This window comes from Dama dama, chromosome 22 (genome assembly GCF_033118175.1).
Source record: "Dama dama isolate Ldn47 chromosome 22, ASM3311817v1, whole genome shotgun sequence".
NCBI classification, from domain to species: domain Eukaryota; kingdom Metazoa; phylum Chordata; class Mammalia; order Artiodactyla; family Cervidae; genus Dama; species Dama dama.
The window spans coordinates 7,124,909-7,140,889 of NC_083702.1; the positions used below are offsets into that span (position 1 = coordinate 7,124,909).

Genomic DNA, 15,981 nt, shown 5'->3' on the forward strand with positions numbered 1-15,981 from the left:
GAAAGAACATTTTTGTCATTGAGAATGAGTTGGTGACTACCTAAAAATGTATCTTGTCATCTTTATAGACGTTAATCTAGCCACAAGTGACACTGTCTAGAGTCTTCACGTGCAAAAGTGACTGTTCTGTTTCACCACCACCATCACCACAAGAGGGCTGGAGGCCTTGTCTTCTGTCCCTGTGTGGGTGGTCATTAAAAGCATTACCATGTTCATGGCACTTAATAAGTCCTGTAGACCTGACCCAACTCATCCCTCGTGGTCAGGGTTCCAACCAGTTTAGAATCCTGGGCATTTCTTTCTTCCTCACAGCTTGGCTGTGCATTGTCTGACATTTCTAGGTGTTTTGTTATGGGAGGACTTTAGACCTTGTGGTATATTTCATGAAACAGAAGTCTCTCACTCCCCCAAATAAAAATATGTTACTCTGAAATCCTAGGATTGAGAGAGGGGCGACACTAGTTGGAATCCTGGTAGGAAGCAGATGGCGCACAGAAACGGAATGATTTCAGGAGTGCTTGTTTCCTTCAGGCATCCGGAAGCTTCTGTTCCAGATAAGAAAAGTGTGATACAGGCACTAGGATCTGCCCAGCTGTTGGGGGAACCGCGATTGGGATGGTCAGGGAAGCTTCTCCTGGCCATTCAGACTGAAGTCCCCCAGTGAGTGGTTCTCAGGAGCTCATGGGGAAGACACATGAATCCGTGTCTACTGCAGCCACCTCTGGGAGTGTAAACCTCTCGTTTTCTTCTGCCTTTCAAATCTTTCTTGTGCTTCTCTTTGTAAACTCTAGTCCAGATTATGCTGGAAAAGGGTTCTGAAAAGGTAGCTTCCAGCTTCTGATCTGCAGAGAACTTAGAAAGAGGGTGTTCACAGTACTGCTGAGTTGTCCACAGTGCAGACTGGGACTGTTTACCAAGGGTGAGCAGGGTCTGGGGACACCAGTGGAGAAAGTGGCGTCTCCTGGGCTGGCAGCAGTTAGGGTTGCTGCCCCTGTGCCTGGAAGGTGGGAGGAGGAAGCCGTTCTGGAGGGTGGAGAAGAGGGATATCTCAGCCAGCCTCAGCAATGGCGGGAGCGGGGGGCTGGGGGGGAGGGACGACCGGGACCGTAAATTCCTCCTTCTCACTCTCTTCCTGCCTCTTCCCATACAACTGGACCAGAAGCCAGAGGGGTGGTGGAGCCTCCTGAGTCCCTATGGTGACCCTCCCAGAACAGAGAGTAGGATGGAGGTGGGTGAGGAATAAGGTTGGAGAGAAAGCAGAATAATCCACCAGACAAGGGCCATATGTGTTGTTAACATCTTGGGGATTAAAGCATTTTTGTCAAGGCAAGGAAGGATATGAGCAGAAAATCAAGGGTTAACCCGAAATAAAAGAGGAAGCAGGTACTTGAAAAGATCTCTCAAAGAAACTACCTGAAGAGAGTTTGGAAAACTGTGAAGAGAATGGATTGGGGTGTGGGACAGTGTTGGACACAGGAAGGAAGACAGAGAAGATTAGTGTTGGTTTTCTACCAGACAGCAGGGTCGCTGGCACAGGTGTAGGGTGGGGGGCATGGGTGCAGGCGGGAAGCGATGCTTGTCCCGAGGTCTCACGTAGACTCTGGATCATGGCCCCTGAAACAGAAACGGCGAAGTTCTGGACCTCACCAGTGCACCTCCACAGCCCTCCTGAAACCGTTCAGGAGGTTAGGAAAATGGGAGATAACCAGGAATGGGGAGAATTGGGGAGGGAGGCAGCATTAGTAAACTTTTCAAAAGTGTGTGGCTTGCTTCCTTTTAGAGTATCACATTTTCTTTGCTACATCTATACTCATTCAAACGAAGAGATTCAGATGTTTATCACTCACTGTTAATCATGATGCTGTAAACCTGATCACACTGACGGCTTTGCTTCTCTTAAATGGTGGGACAGTATTGGATCAGTGTATTAGCAGCTTACTTGCCTGCCCACTACCTGCTAAGTCACTTCAGTTGTGTCTGACTCTTTGCAACGCCATAGACTGTATCCTGCTAGGCTCCTCTGTCCATGGGATTCTCCAGGCAAGAGTACTGGGGTGGGTTGCCATTTCCTTCTCCAGGGGATCTTCCCGACCCAGGGGTTGAACCAGCATCTCTTGAGTCTCTGCATTGACAGGCAGGTTCTTTACCACTAGTGATTAGTAGCTTATTTATATACTAATGGTGAAACTAAAATATTCTGAGTGTACATTTTCAATTGCTAGTATACTTGGAAGTGATTTTTTTCCCCCTCATCTAGTCCAAAAACCACAATTACAGTAGTAGGGAGGATGCCATCGTTGCACGGGACAGGAGACCTCCAAGTAAGGCCAAGAGCAGACCTCTGAAGGAAGCACACCCACACCTTGTCTCCCTCTCTGGAGATGGGATTCTCCAAGGAGCCTGGCAGCCAGAGGTGGAGAGTGCTGATGCTAAGGGTTCTTTGCTTTCTAGCAGTGCTTATTTAGGAAAAATTTGGAGCAAGTGGCAACATTGTTTATATATTCAGTTTTCAGAAGCCTGATTTTATTTGCAGAACGATTAATTAAACTACATATAAGGTATTTATTTATGGAGAGATTATCTCTCAAGGAAGCTTTCCATTAAACTGCCAGATTTAGTCTTTTTGTTCTGTTTAAGTCGTGCATACTCAGACAGTCGTGTGTCTTTTGTGACCCCATGGACTGTAGCTGGCCAGCTCCTCTGTCCACAGCCTTTCAGCTGCCTTTTATTATGTAGAGAAGGCCTTTGGCTCCGAGAGCCAGGGTATAAGAAAACCACAAAGAGGAAAGATAACCTGTGTGGACAGAAGCCATCCTGACTATTTTAACTCCTACCCAGGTGGCTTATTCGGGGGCTCCTTACGAGAGGGAAACAGAGAAGGTGGAGGCACCCACTTTCCAGGCTGACCTATGACAAGTGCAGTTATCACTGACCACGTCTTCCGTCCTCTGGTTTTTAGTGCTGAGAACGTGGCCTGAGGAGCAGACTGCCCGGCCTTGGGAACTCTGGGCTTCAGTTTCCTCTCCTGGAAGATGAGGGTACCGGTTTTGTGAGGATTCGAGGAGTTGGTGCTTGTGAAGTGCGGGTACAGTGTCAGGCACTGCAGCAAACACTCCAGTAGGAATTACCTGGTGCCCAGCAGCACAGAGAACAGCAGTCTGAGGAGGCTGAGAAGCAGTTTCCTTTAGATGCTGAGGTTGTTTGTTCTTGAATGTTTAAGGGTGACTTTGGGTCATGTGATCATATCATTAAACTTAATATCCAAGTAGTAGACTCTTGTCTAGCTGTTTAGACTTAAGATATTTCAGGAAGAAGTGGCTCAAGCTTTTCAAGTTTGGCATTACCTGACTGACCGTCTTCAGCTCTGATCCCTGTTTGCTTTCTGCAGTCTCCACACAGCCCTCATGTGGCCTTGAGTTGGGTTTTCCCCCCCTGGAACCGGAGAATTTTAAGGCAAAGTCTTAAGCGTCATATAGCTTTCAGATCCGTCATATTCTGTCTTCCCTTCCTGCCCTCCTCTCATAATCACTGCCACTCTACCGCCTCGAGTATGGACGTCGTAGCCCAGTTCTCTAAGGCTTACCTCCTGTCCGTGTACCGGTGTACAGAATGCCTGCCATGTGCTCCTTACTGTTTTCATGACGGGAGGATTACAGCAAGGCACCGACTCTCTGCACTTGGAAGTTTGCATTCTGCTGGGCTGGGGGGGGCTGTGTGTATCTGTGCTTGTTGGGAATAAATACTGGGGAGGAGACATAGCAGGGGGATCAGGAAGGCCCAGGTGAGCATGTGAAGGTAGCTGTTTTTAATAGGCTGGCCAGGGGAAGGCCAAACTGGTTAGGTAACGTTTGTCCAGAGACTGGGGAGGAAGTAAAGGGGCCAGCCAGTGCCTGGAGGAAGAGCTAATAAGTTTCCGTGTGGAAAGGCTGGTAGCCTGTCCCAGAAGCAAGGAGACGACAACAGAACTAGAGCAGAGAGAGGCAGAGGAGGAGGTCAGAGAGGTTATGCGGTGGGGGTGGCCCTACCAGGCCTGCTTCACTTGGGATGAGATAGGGAGCTACTGCAGGGCTTGGACATGAGGAATCTACTTAACCTTTAAAAAGGACCACGGCCTTTCCTGCTGCAACTCCTTTTTCAGCTCCCCTGAGAGGGAATTTAAGAGGTGGGAAAACTTTGTAGGAAAACTTTGTCTTAACCTACCCATGTGTGTTTTGTAATTTCTGTTTTGAATAATTGATTTTAAAATCCGTTGGAGCAGTTTGGCCTTTCTTCTTCATCTCTGACTCTGAGAAGGAGACAGGCCCAGGTGAAAGGCAAAATAAAATCAGCTCTTGATTAATTGTGTAAGAGGAATATTACATTACATGAGAATTACGTTGAGTAAGGTAATGCTGTGTTGACCGAATCAGATGACTTTGTAAAGAGTCTAGGTCCTAAGCTCGGTGAATTCTAATTTTCCTCTGTATCTTTTGCTGTCCTCCTGTGTGACTGAATTCCCTCTTTCATAGAAATGGACAGTAGTAACTTTGTGAATACTATATTGGCAAGTCAAAAACTACATGGAGAGTCAGAGATGCTAAATCTTCTTGCACACCTCTGGAAAAAATCTGGAAGAATAATCACTGCTACTTTGGCTTATGCTGCCTAGTCCATTTGCATGGGAATTGAGGATGGGGCATGATGGCAGTGGGGGGGTCTTGGACATACTTACGTGTCAAGAAGAGGTTCACCCCCTAAGATTTTATGTCTGGCTGAAGCAGTAAGGCACCCATGCAGTGATAAAGAGTTGAGTGTCCTGGGATCACCCAGCATCACAGGTTGTTGGTAGTTAAAGTAAACCTGCAAGAATATGCATTAGGATATACGGAGCTGACTTCTGTTTTAGGTCAGGGAGGGGATAGGCCAGGGGAGTGACTGCTTCATCATTATGTGAGGCTCTCACATGATGTTCCGTGATCAGTCTAATAATATATGGAACAAACTAAATGAATGTGTTTTTTTCTCACCCCTCCCCGACCACAACTGGAAGACTTATTTTAAAATAGCTGGATATTTTATTGACAATAATAATATAGCCCCATATTTTAACCCAGTTGAATGGGGGGGGGGGGGCTCCTTTGTTTAAGAGAGGTCTTTAGTGAAGTGTACTGTAGTTTGTATTTACCCAGAGTGTTTTCTTTTCCTACTACCATAGAGTTTGGCCTCACACTTATGGCCATTTCTCTGTGTATTTGCGTCTTTAGAAACAGACAGGATAAGAAATAGGAAAGTGAAAGTCACTCAGCTGTGTCCGACTCTTTGCAACCCCATGAACTACATGGTCCATGGAATTCTCCAGGCCAGAGTACTGGAGTGGATAGCCTTTCCCTTCTCCAGGGGATCTTCCCAACCCAGGGATTGAACCCAGGTCTCCTGCATTGCAGACAGATTCTTTACCAGCTGAGCCACCAGGGAAGCCCAGATAAGAAATAAAGGAGATGTAATTAACTTTACCTGGGCATCTGAATTTCCGTGTCCCCTCTGTCTCTAAACTTGGCTTTGTTTGTCCTGGGGAGATGTGTGTCTCATGCTTCTCTTTTCTCCTTCTGTTTCCAGGAGGGCTGCTGGCCTGCTGCTGCGCTGCTGAGCAGTATGCAGTCCTTCCGGGAGCAAAGCAGTTACCACGGGAACCAGCAGAGCTACCCCCAGGAGGTGCACGGCTCATCCCGGATAGAGGAGTTCAGCCCCCGCCAGGCCCAGATGTTCCAGAGTTTTGGGGGTGCTGGTGGAGGCGGCGGCAGCAGCAGCGGCAGCGGCGGTGGGCGACGGGCGGCGGCGGCGGCGGCGGCCGCGATGGCCAGCGAGACCTCCGGCCATCAGGGCTACCAGGGCTTCAGGAAGGAGGCTGGAGACTTCTACTACATGGCCGGCAACAAGGACCCCGTGGCCACAGGCACCCCGCAGCCTCCTCCGCGAAGGCCTTCCGGGCCGGTGCAGAGCTACGGACCCCCCCAGGGGAGCAGCTTTGGCAATCAGTACGGCAGTGAGGGTCACGTGGGCCAGTTTCAAGCACAGCACTCTGCCCTGGGCGGTGTGTCTCATTACTCGCAGGATTACGCGGGGCCCTTCTCCCCGGGGAGCGCTCAGTACCAGCAGCAGCCTTCCAGCCAGCAGCAGCAGCAGCAGCAGCAAGCGCAGCAGCTGCGCCAGCAGCTCTACCAGTCGCACCAGCCCCTGCCGCAGGCCGCCAGCCAGCCGGCGACCGGCGCCCCCCACCTGCAGCCCATGCAGCGGCCCTCCACGCTGCCGGCCTCCGCCGCCGGCTACCAGCTGAGGGTGGGGCAGTTCGGCCAGCACTACCAGTCTTCTGCCACCGCCGCCGCCGCCGCCTCCTTCCCGTCACCGCAGCGTTTCAGCCAGTCTGGGCAGAGCTATGACGGCAGTTACAGCGTGAACGCCGGGTCGCAGTACGAAGGGCATAACGTGGGCTCCGGTGCACAGGCTTACGGAACACAGTCCAATTACAGCTATCAGCCTCAGTCTATGAAGAATTTCGAACAAGCCAAGATTCCCCCAGGGACCCAGCAGGGCCAGCAGCAGCAGCAGCAGCAGCAGCACCCCCCTCAGCACGTGATGCAGTATTCCAACGCCGCCACCAAGCTGCCCCTGCAAAGCCAGGTCGGGCAGTACAGCCAGCCCGAGGTTCCCGTGAGGTCCCCCATGCAGTTTCACCAGAACTTCAGCCCCATTTCTAACCCTTCCCCAGCTGCCTCCGTGGTTCAGTCTCCAAGCTGTAGTTCTACCCCGTCTCCTCTCACGCAGAGCGGGGAGAACCTCCCATGTGGGCAAGGCAATGTGCCAATGGGCTCCAGAAACAGAATCCTGCAGTTAATGCCTCAGCTCAGCCCAACCCCGTCGATGATGCCCAGTCCCAACTCTCACGCTGCAGGCTTCAAAGGGTTCGGGCTGGAAGGGGTGCCCGAAAAGCGGCTGACCGATCCCGGCCTGAGTAGTTTGAGTGCCCTGAGCACGCAGGTGGCCAACCTTCCTAACACGGTTCAGCACATGCTGCTTTCCGATGCCCTGACCCCTCAGAAGAAGACCTCCAAGAGGCCCTCCTCGTCATCCAAGAAAACAGACAGCTGCCCAAACTCAGAAGGCTCCTCACAGGCTGAGGAACAGCTGAAGTCCCCGTTGGCAGAGTCGCTGGATGGAGGCTGCTCCAGCAGTTCTGAGGATCAAGGCGAGAGGGTGAGGCAGCTGAGCGGCCAGAGCACAAGCTCGGACACCACCTACAAGGGCGGGGCCTCGGAAAAGGCAGGCTCCTCACCAGCACAGGGAGCTCAGAACGAAGCCCCCCGACTCAGCGCCAGTCCCGCAGCCCGAGAAGAGACCGCCTCACCGGGTGCCAAGGACACGCCCCTGTCATCTGAGGGCAACCTGAAAGTCAATGAGAAGACAGTCGGGGTGATCGTCTCCCGGGAAGCCATGACAGGCCGGGTGGAGAAGCCTGGTGGGCAGGACAAAGGCTCCCAGGAGGAGGACCCTGCAGCCGCGCAGAGGCCGCCCAGCACCGGGGCAGCAAAGGAGACCAGCCACGCGCCCCTTCCCCAGCCAGAGCCTCCGGGGGGAGGCAGTAAAGGAGGCAAGAGTGGAGACAGTAACTCCAACCACAACGGGGAAGGGAACGGCCAGAGTGGGCACCCCGCAGGGGGCTCTGGTTTCACAGGCAGGACTGAGCCCAGCAAATCTCCTGGAAGCCTGCGCTATAGTTACAAAGACAGTTTGGGGTCAGCTGTGCCGAGAAACATCAGCGGCTTTGCCCAGTATCCTACAGGACAAGATAAGGGGGACTTCACCAGCCACGGGGAGCGAAAGGGCAGAAATGAGAAGTTCCCCAGCCTCCTGCAGGAGGTGCTTCAGGGTTACCACCACCACCCCGACAGGAGGTACTCCCGGAGTTCTCAGGAGCACCAGGCCATGGCTGGCAGCCTCGAAGGAGGCACAAGGCCTAATGTCTTAGTGAGTCAGACCAATGAGTTAGCTAGCAGGGGCCTTTTGAACAAAAGCATTGGGTCCCTGTTAGAAAACCCCCACTGGGGCCCCTGGGAAAGGAAGTCAAGTGGCACGGCTCCTGAGATGAAACAGATCAATTTGGCCGACTACCCAATTCCCAGAAAGTTTGAAATAGAGCCTCCATCATCAGCCCATGAGCCCGGGGGTTCCCTCTCTGAGAGAAGATCAGTCATCTGTGACATTTCTCCACTAAGACAGATTGTCAGAGACCCGGGGGCTCACTCGCTGGGACACATGGGCGCCGACACCAGACTCGGGAGGAATGAGCGTCTCAATCCCAGTTTAAGTCAGTCGGTCATTCTTCCAGGTGGGCTGGTGTCCATGGAAACAAAGCTGAAATCCCAGAGTGGGCAGATAAAAGAGGAAGACTTTGAACAGTCCAAGTCCCAAGCTAGTTTCAACAACAAGAAATCGGGAGAGCACTGCCACCCTGCTAGCATCAAGCACGAGTCCTACCGAGGCAACGCCAGCCCTGGAGTGGCGGCCCACGATTCCATCTCAGACTACGGCCCACAGGACAGCAGACCCACGTCGATGCGGCGAGTCCCCGGCAGAGTTGGCGGTCGGGAGGGCATGAGGGGTCGGTCCCCTTCTCAGTATCATGACTTTTCAGAGAAGTTGAAGATGTCCCCTGGGAGGAGCAGAGGCCCAGGGGGAGACCCTCATCACATGAGCCCACACATGACCTTCTCCGAGAGGGCCAACAGGAGTTCTTTGCACGCTCCCTTTTCTCCCAATTCGGAAAGCCTGGCCTCTGCTTATCACACAAACACGCGTGCTCATGCTTATGGGGACCCCAGTGCAGGTTTGAATTCCCAGCTCCATTACAAGAGACAGATGTACCAACAGCAGCAAGAGGAATACAAGGACTGGGGCGGCAGTTCTGCTCAGGGAGTGATTGCTGCGGCTCAGCATAGGCAGGAGGGACCCCGCAAGAGTCCACGGCAGCAGCAGTTTCTCGACCGAGTCCGGAGCCCCCTGAAGAATGACAAAGATGGCATGATGTATGGCCCACCGATGGGGACGTACCATGACCCCAGCGGTCAGGACGGCGGGCGCTGCCTCATGTCTAGTGATGGTCTTTCTAACAAAGGCATTGAACTGAAGCACGGCTCCCAGAAGTTACAGCAAGAATCTTGTTGGGATCTCTCTCGGCAGACTTCTCCGGCCAAAAGCAGCGGCCCTCCAGGAATGTCCAATCAGAAAAGGTACGGACCACCCCACGAGACGGACGGACACGGGCTCTCGGAGTCTACGCAGTCATCCAAACCGAGTAATGTTATGCTGAGACTTCCAGGTCAAGAGGATCATTCTTCTCAAAACCCCTTAATCATGAGGAGGCGTGTCCGTTCTTTTATCTCTCCCATTCCCAGTAAGAGACAGTCACAGGATGTGAAGAACAGCAACACTGAAGATAAAGGGCGCCTCCTTCACCCGTCAAAAGAAGGCACTGATAAAGCCTACAATTCCTATGCCCATCTTTCTCACAGTCAGGAGATCAAGTCCATCCCTAAGAGGGAGTCCTCCAAGGACCTTCCGAGTCCAGATAGTAGAAACTGCCCAGCGGTTACCCTTACAGGGCCTGCTAAGACCAAAATCCTGCCCCCAAGGAAAGGCCGGGGGTTGAAACTGGAAGCTATCGTCCAGAAGATCACATCCCCAAACATTAGGAGGAGTGCGTCCTCGAACAGTGCAGAGACCGGGGGAGACACGGTTACTCTTGACGACATCCTGTCTTTGAAAAGCGGCCCCCCAGAAGGTGGGAGCGGTGCTGTTCCGGACGCTGAGCTGGAGAAGAGAAAAGGCGAGGTGATAGCTGAGCTGACCTGTCCCGCAAACCAGGAGCTGAGCGGAGAGAAGCCTCTGGCCCGGTCTTTGGAGGAGTGGCGCGGTGGTGGGGATGACAAGGTGAAGACGGAGACGCACCCCGACACGGTCGCTGCTGGGAAGGAGCCCCCTGGTGCCATGGCATCTGCAACCTCACAGAAGCCTGGGGGTAACCAGGGGAGACCAGACGGGTCCCTTGGCGGGACAGCACCTTTGATCTTTCCTGACTCAAAGAATGTACCTCCAGTGGGCACGTTGGCTCCCGAGGCAAACCCCAAGGCTGAAGAGAAAGAGAGCGATGCTGTGACGATTTCCCCCAAACAGGAAGGCTTCCCCCCAAAGGGTTACTTCCCCTCAGGAAAGAAGAAAGGAAGACCCATTGGTAGCGTGAATAAGCAGAAGAAACAGCAGCAGCCCCCGCCGCCGCCCCCTCAGCCCCCTCAGATACCAGAAGGTTCTGCCGATGGAGAGCCAAAGCCAAAAAAGCAGAGGCAGCGGAGGGAGCGAAGGAAGACTGGGGCGCAGCCCAGGAAGCGGAAAACCAAACAGGCCGTTCCCATTGTAGAACCCCAAGAACCGGAGATCAAGCTGAAGTACGCCACCCAGCCCCTGGATAAAACCGATGCCAAGAACAAGTCTTTTTTCCCTTATATCCACGTAGTAAATAAGTGTGAACTTGGAGCCGTGTGTACAATCATCAACGCAGAGGAGGAGGAGCAGACCAAATTGGTGAGGGGGCGGAAGGGCCAGCGGTCCCTGACGCCTCCGCCCAGCAGCACCGAGAGCAAGGTTCTCCCAGCCTCGTCCTTCGTGCTGCAGGGCCCCGTGGTGACAGAGTCTTCAGTGATGGGGCACCTGGTTTGCTGTCTGTGCGGCAAGTGGGCCAGTTACCGGAACATGGGCGACCTCTTTGGACCCTTTTACCCCCAAGATTATGCAGCCACTCTCCCCAAGAATCCACCTCCCAAGAGGGCCGCGGAAACGCAGAGCAAGGTGAAGGTCCGGCACAAAAGTGCTTCGAACGGCTCCAAGACGGACACTGAGGAGGAGGAGGAGCAGCAGCAGAAGGAGCAGAGGAGCCTGGCCGCGCACCCCAGGTTTAAGCGGCGACACCGCTCGGAAGACTGTGCCGGAGGCCCCCGGTCCCTGTCCAGGGGGCTCCCTTGTAAAAAAGCCACCACCGAGGGCAGCAGCGAAAAGACTGTTTCGGACTCAAAGCCCTCCGTGCCCACCACTTCAGAAGGTGGCCCCGAGTTGGAGTTACAAATCCCTGAACTACCTCTCGACAGCAATGAATTTTGGGTCCACGAGGGTTGTATTCTCTGGGCCAATGGAATCTACCTGGTCTGTGGCCGGCTCTATGGCCTGCAGGAAGCGCTGGAAATAGCCAGAGAGATGGTGAGTACCAGAAATCCCCGCCACCGTGGCTCTCGGTTACTTCCTTTGGGCTCTTTTTCTTCCACCTTCATTTGTTTCAGCCATACTTTTTATTCTTACAGATCGCAGGGTAATTCCTCCACAGTAAAGCCCCAAGACTAATGGACAACACAGGGAATATAGCTAGTGCTTTGTAATGACTCTGAATGGAGTATAACCTTTAAAAATTGTGAATCACTGTGTTGTATACCTATAACTTAATACAGTACATCAATAATAATAAAGCCCTTAGGCCTAAATGAGGGACAGAAAATGAAGTAATTTAGAGATTTGTTTAGCTTTTAGTTTTATCAGTAATTTGTGTTCACAGGTTACAGGGTCATATTAGTCTCCTCTGACTCATTAAAACAAACATCAGTGTTTCATCCCTTCTCAAACCTGTCCTCTGCCAGTTCCCTCTGTTTCTGAACAAATTAAGCTTTTACTGCTGTTTGGGTTATCTATGGATCTTTTTTTTTTTTCATTTTTCAACATCTGTCTCTGTAATACTGATGAAATTAATACTATGGTTATAACTTCTTTCTTTTAAAACTTTTTACTTCACTAGAATTACTAATTCATGTTTTTATTTGCTTTTTATTTTCTTGGACCACACATTTCCGACTCACACTTTCCCAGGGGGTTTTGTTCTTCAGGTCTATTTTGTGTCTGTTTTTCTGGGGCATTCTTCATCGTCGTCGTCATCTTCTTCCCTCTGTTGAATGCTGTTTTCTTACCCATGTTGTGCCCTTACTTGGTCTGGGCCGTCATTTGATGGTGTGCATCATCCTTTAGCATTTTCAGGAGAAAAGGGATGCCCGGGAGGCAGTATGTTGAGATCGTGTGAATCGGGATGTCTTTTTTCCATCTTCTTGTTTAACAGAAGGTTGCTTGGGTATAGAATCTAGTTGTTTCTCACTGTCTTGGAGTCGTGGTTCCTGACCTGTTCTCTAGTTCCTAGAGAAGGAGGTGTTACAGTTGACTGGAACTGCTCTGATTTTCAGCCTTAATTTTGCATTGAGTCTTTGTCCTCTGAAAGTCTGAGGATCTTCTCATTTCCCTAGAGTTCTGAAATCTCAAACCATAGGCCTTTGTTGGCCTTTCCATGTACTGGGTGGCTGCTGTGAGATCTTGCCATCTGTAATTCATAGCTATTCGATCGGGAAGATTGTCAGGTGTTATTTCTTGGATAATTTCCTCTTTTCTCTGTTGTCCCCTTTTGCTGGAATTCTTATTAATTAGGAATCGTATCTCCTGGCTTCACCTACTGGCTTTGTCGTTTCTTTCCTGTTCTGTGTTCTAGCTCCTTTTGTTCTGATTTCTCCATGCTTTCTTCAGCTTCATCTGATCAACATTTTATTTATTTATCTTCATTTCTGATATTTTCAACAACTTTTTTCTTCTCTGACTGTTTCTCTGAGGGGACAGTTACCTGGTTAAATGGGGGTAAGTAAGGGACCTAGCTCCTCATAAAAACTTGGAGCGAATGTTCTGGTTTCCAGCCTTGTCTTACACCCCCACTTTCTGAGTGTTGCAGTTCCCAGACTCCAGGCCACGCAGTGACTGGCTTTCAGCAACTCCTCTCCTGCACGCGTTTTCTGCTTGCTTTGCATCAGCTGAAGCACTTGTTCTGCCTGTTCTGTTTCTGGTTTTTAGAATTTGGGCATCTCCTGTGCGTTGTTTGTTTCCCTGCCCTTTCTTCATGTCCTCATTAATTTGTCTATTCCTTTGATAAGTTTATTCCTTTTTTTTTTTTTATGGAAAGGAAACAGATGTGTACATGTTTGTTTAGTCTGTGATGTATAGTCAGATGAGAGATTTTTGTGTTGATTTACATTTAAAACATACTTGACACATGTACTGATGACTTCCAGTCATACTTAATAAGTGTTTTATCAGCCAGGATCATAGTATTCTTGGACACTTTATACCGTCCTCTCCCTTCCCACTACGTCTTCCCCACAAAGCTGTTTCATCACTGCATTATCCCCAGAGTTTATCAGTGTCTGAGAAAAAGGAAGTACTCATACAGTCAAGGATGTAGTTAGTGTGAAGTCTACATACATATTAAATGAGAACATTCTAACTCTGCCTCACAGGGAGCTCACCTTTCCCTCTTAGACCTTTTCCCTATCCCCTTACTTCCTCACAGGAGTTTTTCCTCCCCCTTTCCCCTCTCTACCATCAGTGTCACTCCCAGACCCCAAGTTTGAAGTAGATTTGCTTCTTAGACACGCAGCATTTTTTTTTTCTGGTCACACTGCTTGGCTTACAGGATCTCAGTTCACTGACCAGGGGTTGAACCTGGGTCATGGCAGTGAAAGCCAAGAATCCTAACCACTATGACACCAGGGAACTCCCCCACAGTGGCATTTGTGAAAGTCCTAAAGGGACATAAAATTTAAGACCCTAAAGTGTTGGGTTGCCAGAACGTTCTTATGGGTTTTCTTGTAACAAACTTTTTGGCCAAGTCAGTACAAAATTCTTCAGTTGCTTCTGGGAGCTCAGTGATCTATTAATCATCATCTTGTCCAGTTGATGGCCTGCTTTCTTCTGAAGGTTACAGTAGTTGGTGGGCTGGTTTGTTGTTAGTTTTTGGTGTGTGTTCCTGTCCAGTTGATGGCCTGCTTGCCAGCTTTCCTCTGAAGCTTACAGTATTTGGTGGGCTGGTTTGTTGTTAGTTTTTGGTATGTGTCCCTTTCCAGTTGATAGCCTGAATCCTAAATCAGCAGGCTCAATCCTTCTCAGCAGATCACTAGATCCTCTGTCTCAATTTAAGCCTAGTTCATAGACGGTAGCGAATACCCTATAGTGATGCGACCACCCTGAATCACAACCCCCTCCATCTTCAGGAGTAAGGAATTCCTAGTCAGGAGTCCTGTCTTCCAAAAGTAACAGTTTAGTCGTCTCCTTGTCAGCTTTGATCCCAAAATAAAATCCAGAACATTATAGTTGAAACAAATACGCTGAATGTAAGAAAGCAGTCTCTTTCTTTAACCCATCCCTCATATGGTTTAAATAACATGAAGCACATTAGATAGAGAACATTGAAAGTAGTTTTTAAATTTTAAAATATTAATTGCAGCCTTAATTGTCTCAGTTGGAATGTTTCACTTAAAGGTAATAGGCACGAAAACAGGTTTTTTTGGTCCCTACACTTGTCTTTACAGTAGAGACCCGAACTTAGACCTTGAGGTTCCATGGTGGCGCCATCAGGACTGCAGGTTCCACTGTCTCCTTTAGTAACAGGTTTCATAACAGCTGACCTACTTTTGTTTTTTAAAATTGAGATGTAACTGTCATAGAATGTTATATTACTTTCATGACCAATCTCTTAAATAAATCTCATACTGCCGCTTTATCTTCTTGTATTGTACTCACTCACTCTACCAGTGCCCTTTAAGAATATTACGTTTCTCTTCCCTTGATCCCATTCTATATTTTACATCCCTCTTTTAGAACAGAATGCTAGCTTGGGATATTGAATTTAGTTTTTCAATACACTGCACATCTGTTTTATTCTCACAAGCCTCCCAATGAGATAGGAAGAGAGAAGACACCAGTCCATTACCCTCAGAATACAGGATGGCTTGGCTTTAGTGACAGATGCTTAGGAAGTCTTGCCCCCAGTGATATGTTGCTTTTTTAAATGTTTTTAAAAGTTATGCTTCTTGGCTCTTGGAACTGATGTTCCACTATGACTGCGAGATCCTTTTCAGTTTTATTTGTCTAGCTTTTATTCTCCGTAATGTACTTGAGAACAAATTTAAATGACACTAACTTGACTTCTTTTATTTAATTTGATAGATGCTGTTTCAGTTTGTCAAGGTCATTTTGAGTCTAGTTTTATCTCAGGTTTTAGCAGATGCCTTCAGCCTTGGTCTGCTCAGTAAGTGTGTTCTCAGTCCTATCATCCCGAGATAAGGCCACGTATATTTGATTAAAGATCCATTTTGGCCTGGGTATGTATCAGGTGTTTTGACAAGTGTGATATTTTAGCAAAATAATAAAAAGTCTTCAAAACATACTATTTCCTCTCCCTGTAAGCCCAAGTTACACTAACCTGAAAACAGCTGAAAGCTAGAACACTCCTGTACAAACGGCTTTCACTCTCTTTACGTTTCTGAATGTCTGTAAGTTTAAATAATGGGCAATAATAATTTGCCCTCTTATATCTAACAGGCTAGCATCCACCTTAATTTACTTTAAACTGTGACAAAAAACATAATTTGCCAAGTGTAAAAGTACTAATGCGTTGATTATCTTGAACGTGTGATTGCGTGTTAAAATGTCAAAAATGGGTTGGTTAGTTTCCCCCGTTACCTGTAAAATAAAGACATATTCTCCCTGAACCCCATCTGTGTGCTTCTTAAGCTAGCAGCCTTGCAAGGGTGCAGCCGTCAGCCCAGGTCCCCCTGAACCTTCTTCTGACTCCTGGTCTCTGCCCTCAGCTCCAGTCCCCGCCTTCCGCTAGTGACTCTGCCCGCCCGTTGCCCCTGCTCTGCCCGCTGCGTTCTCCTCCTTCTCCCTCATTCCTGCATTATTCGCTGTCCTCCTTCTCCTCTTCTGTCTTCCTCACACTCCCTCCCTCCCCAGCCCCCAGTCACCATAGCTGGCACAGCCTGTCCGCAGTAACATTAAGGCACCAAGGGTTGTTCATCTCTCTGTTGCCATGTTATCATG

At 49.6% G+C, this 15,981-nt stretch overlaps 1 protein-coding gene across 3 annotated transcripts in view; it reads left to right on the top strand.

The window, feature by feature from the left end:
• The window catches only part of TCF20 (transcription factor 20), an 89,738-nt gene that overhangs the window by 36,206 nt on the left and 37,551 nt on the right, over positions 1 to 15,981 (top strand). For all 3 annotated transcript variants that reach the window (XM_061124398.1, XM_061124399.1, XM_061124400.1), the window contains exon 2: positions 5,596 to 11,280. In XM_061124398.1, coding sequence (XP_060980381.1) covers positions 5,632 to 11,280 — 5,649 coding nt within the window. In that variant the 5' untranslated portion in view covers positions 5,596 to 5,631. The remainder of the gene's footprint in view (positions 1 to 5,595; positions 11,281 to 15,981) is intronic.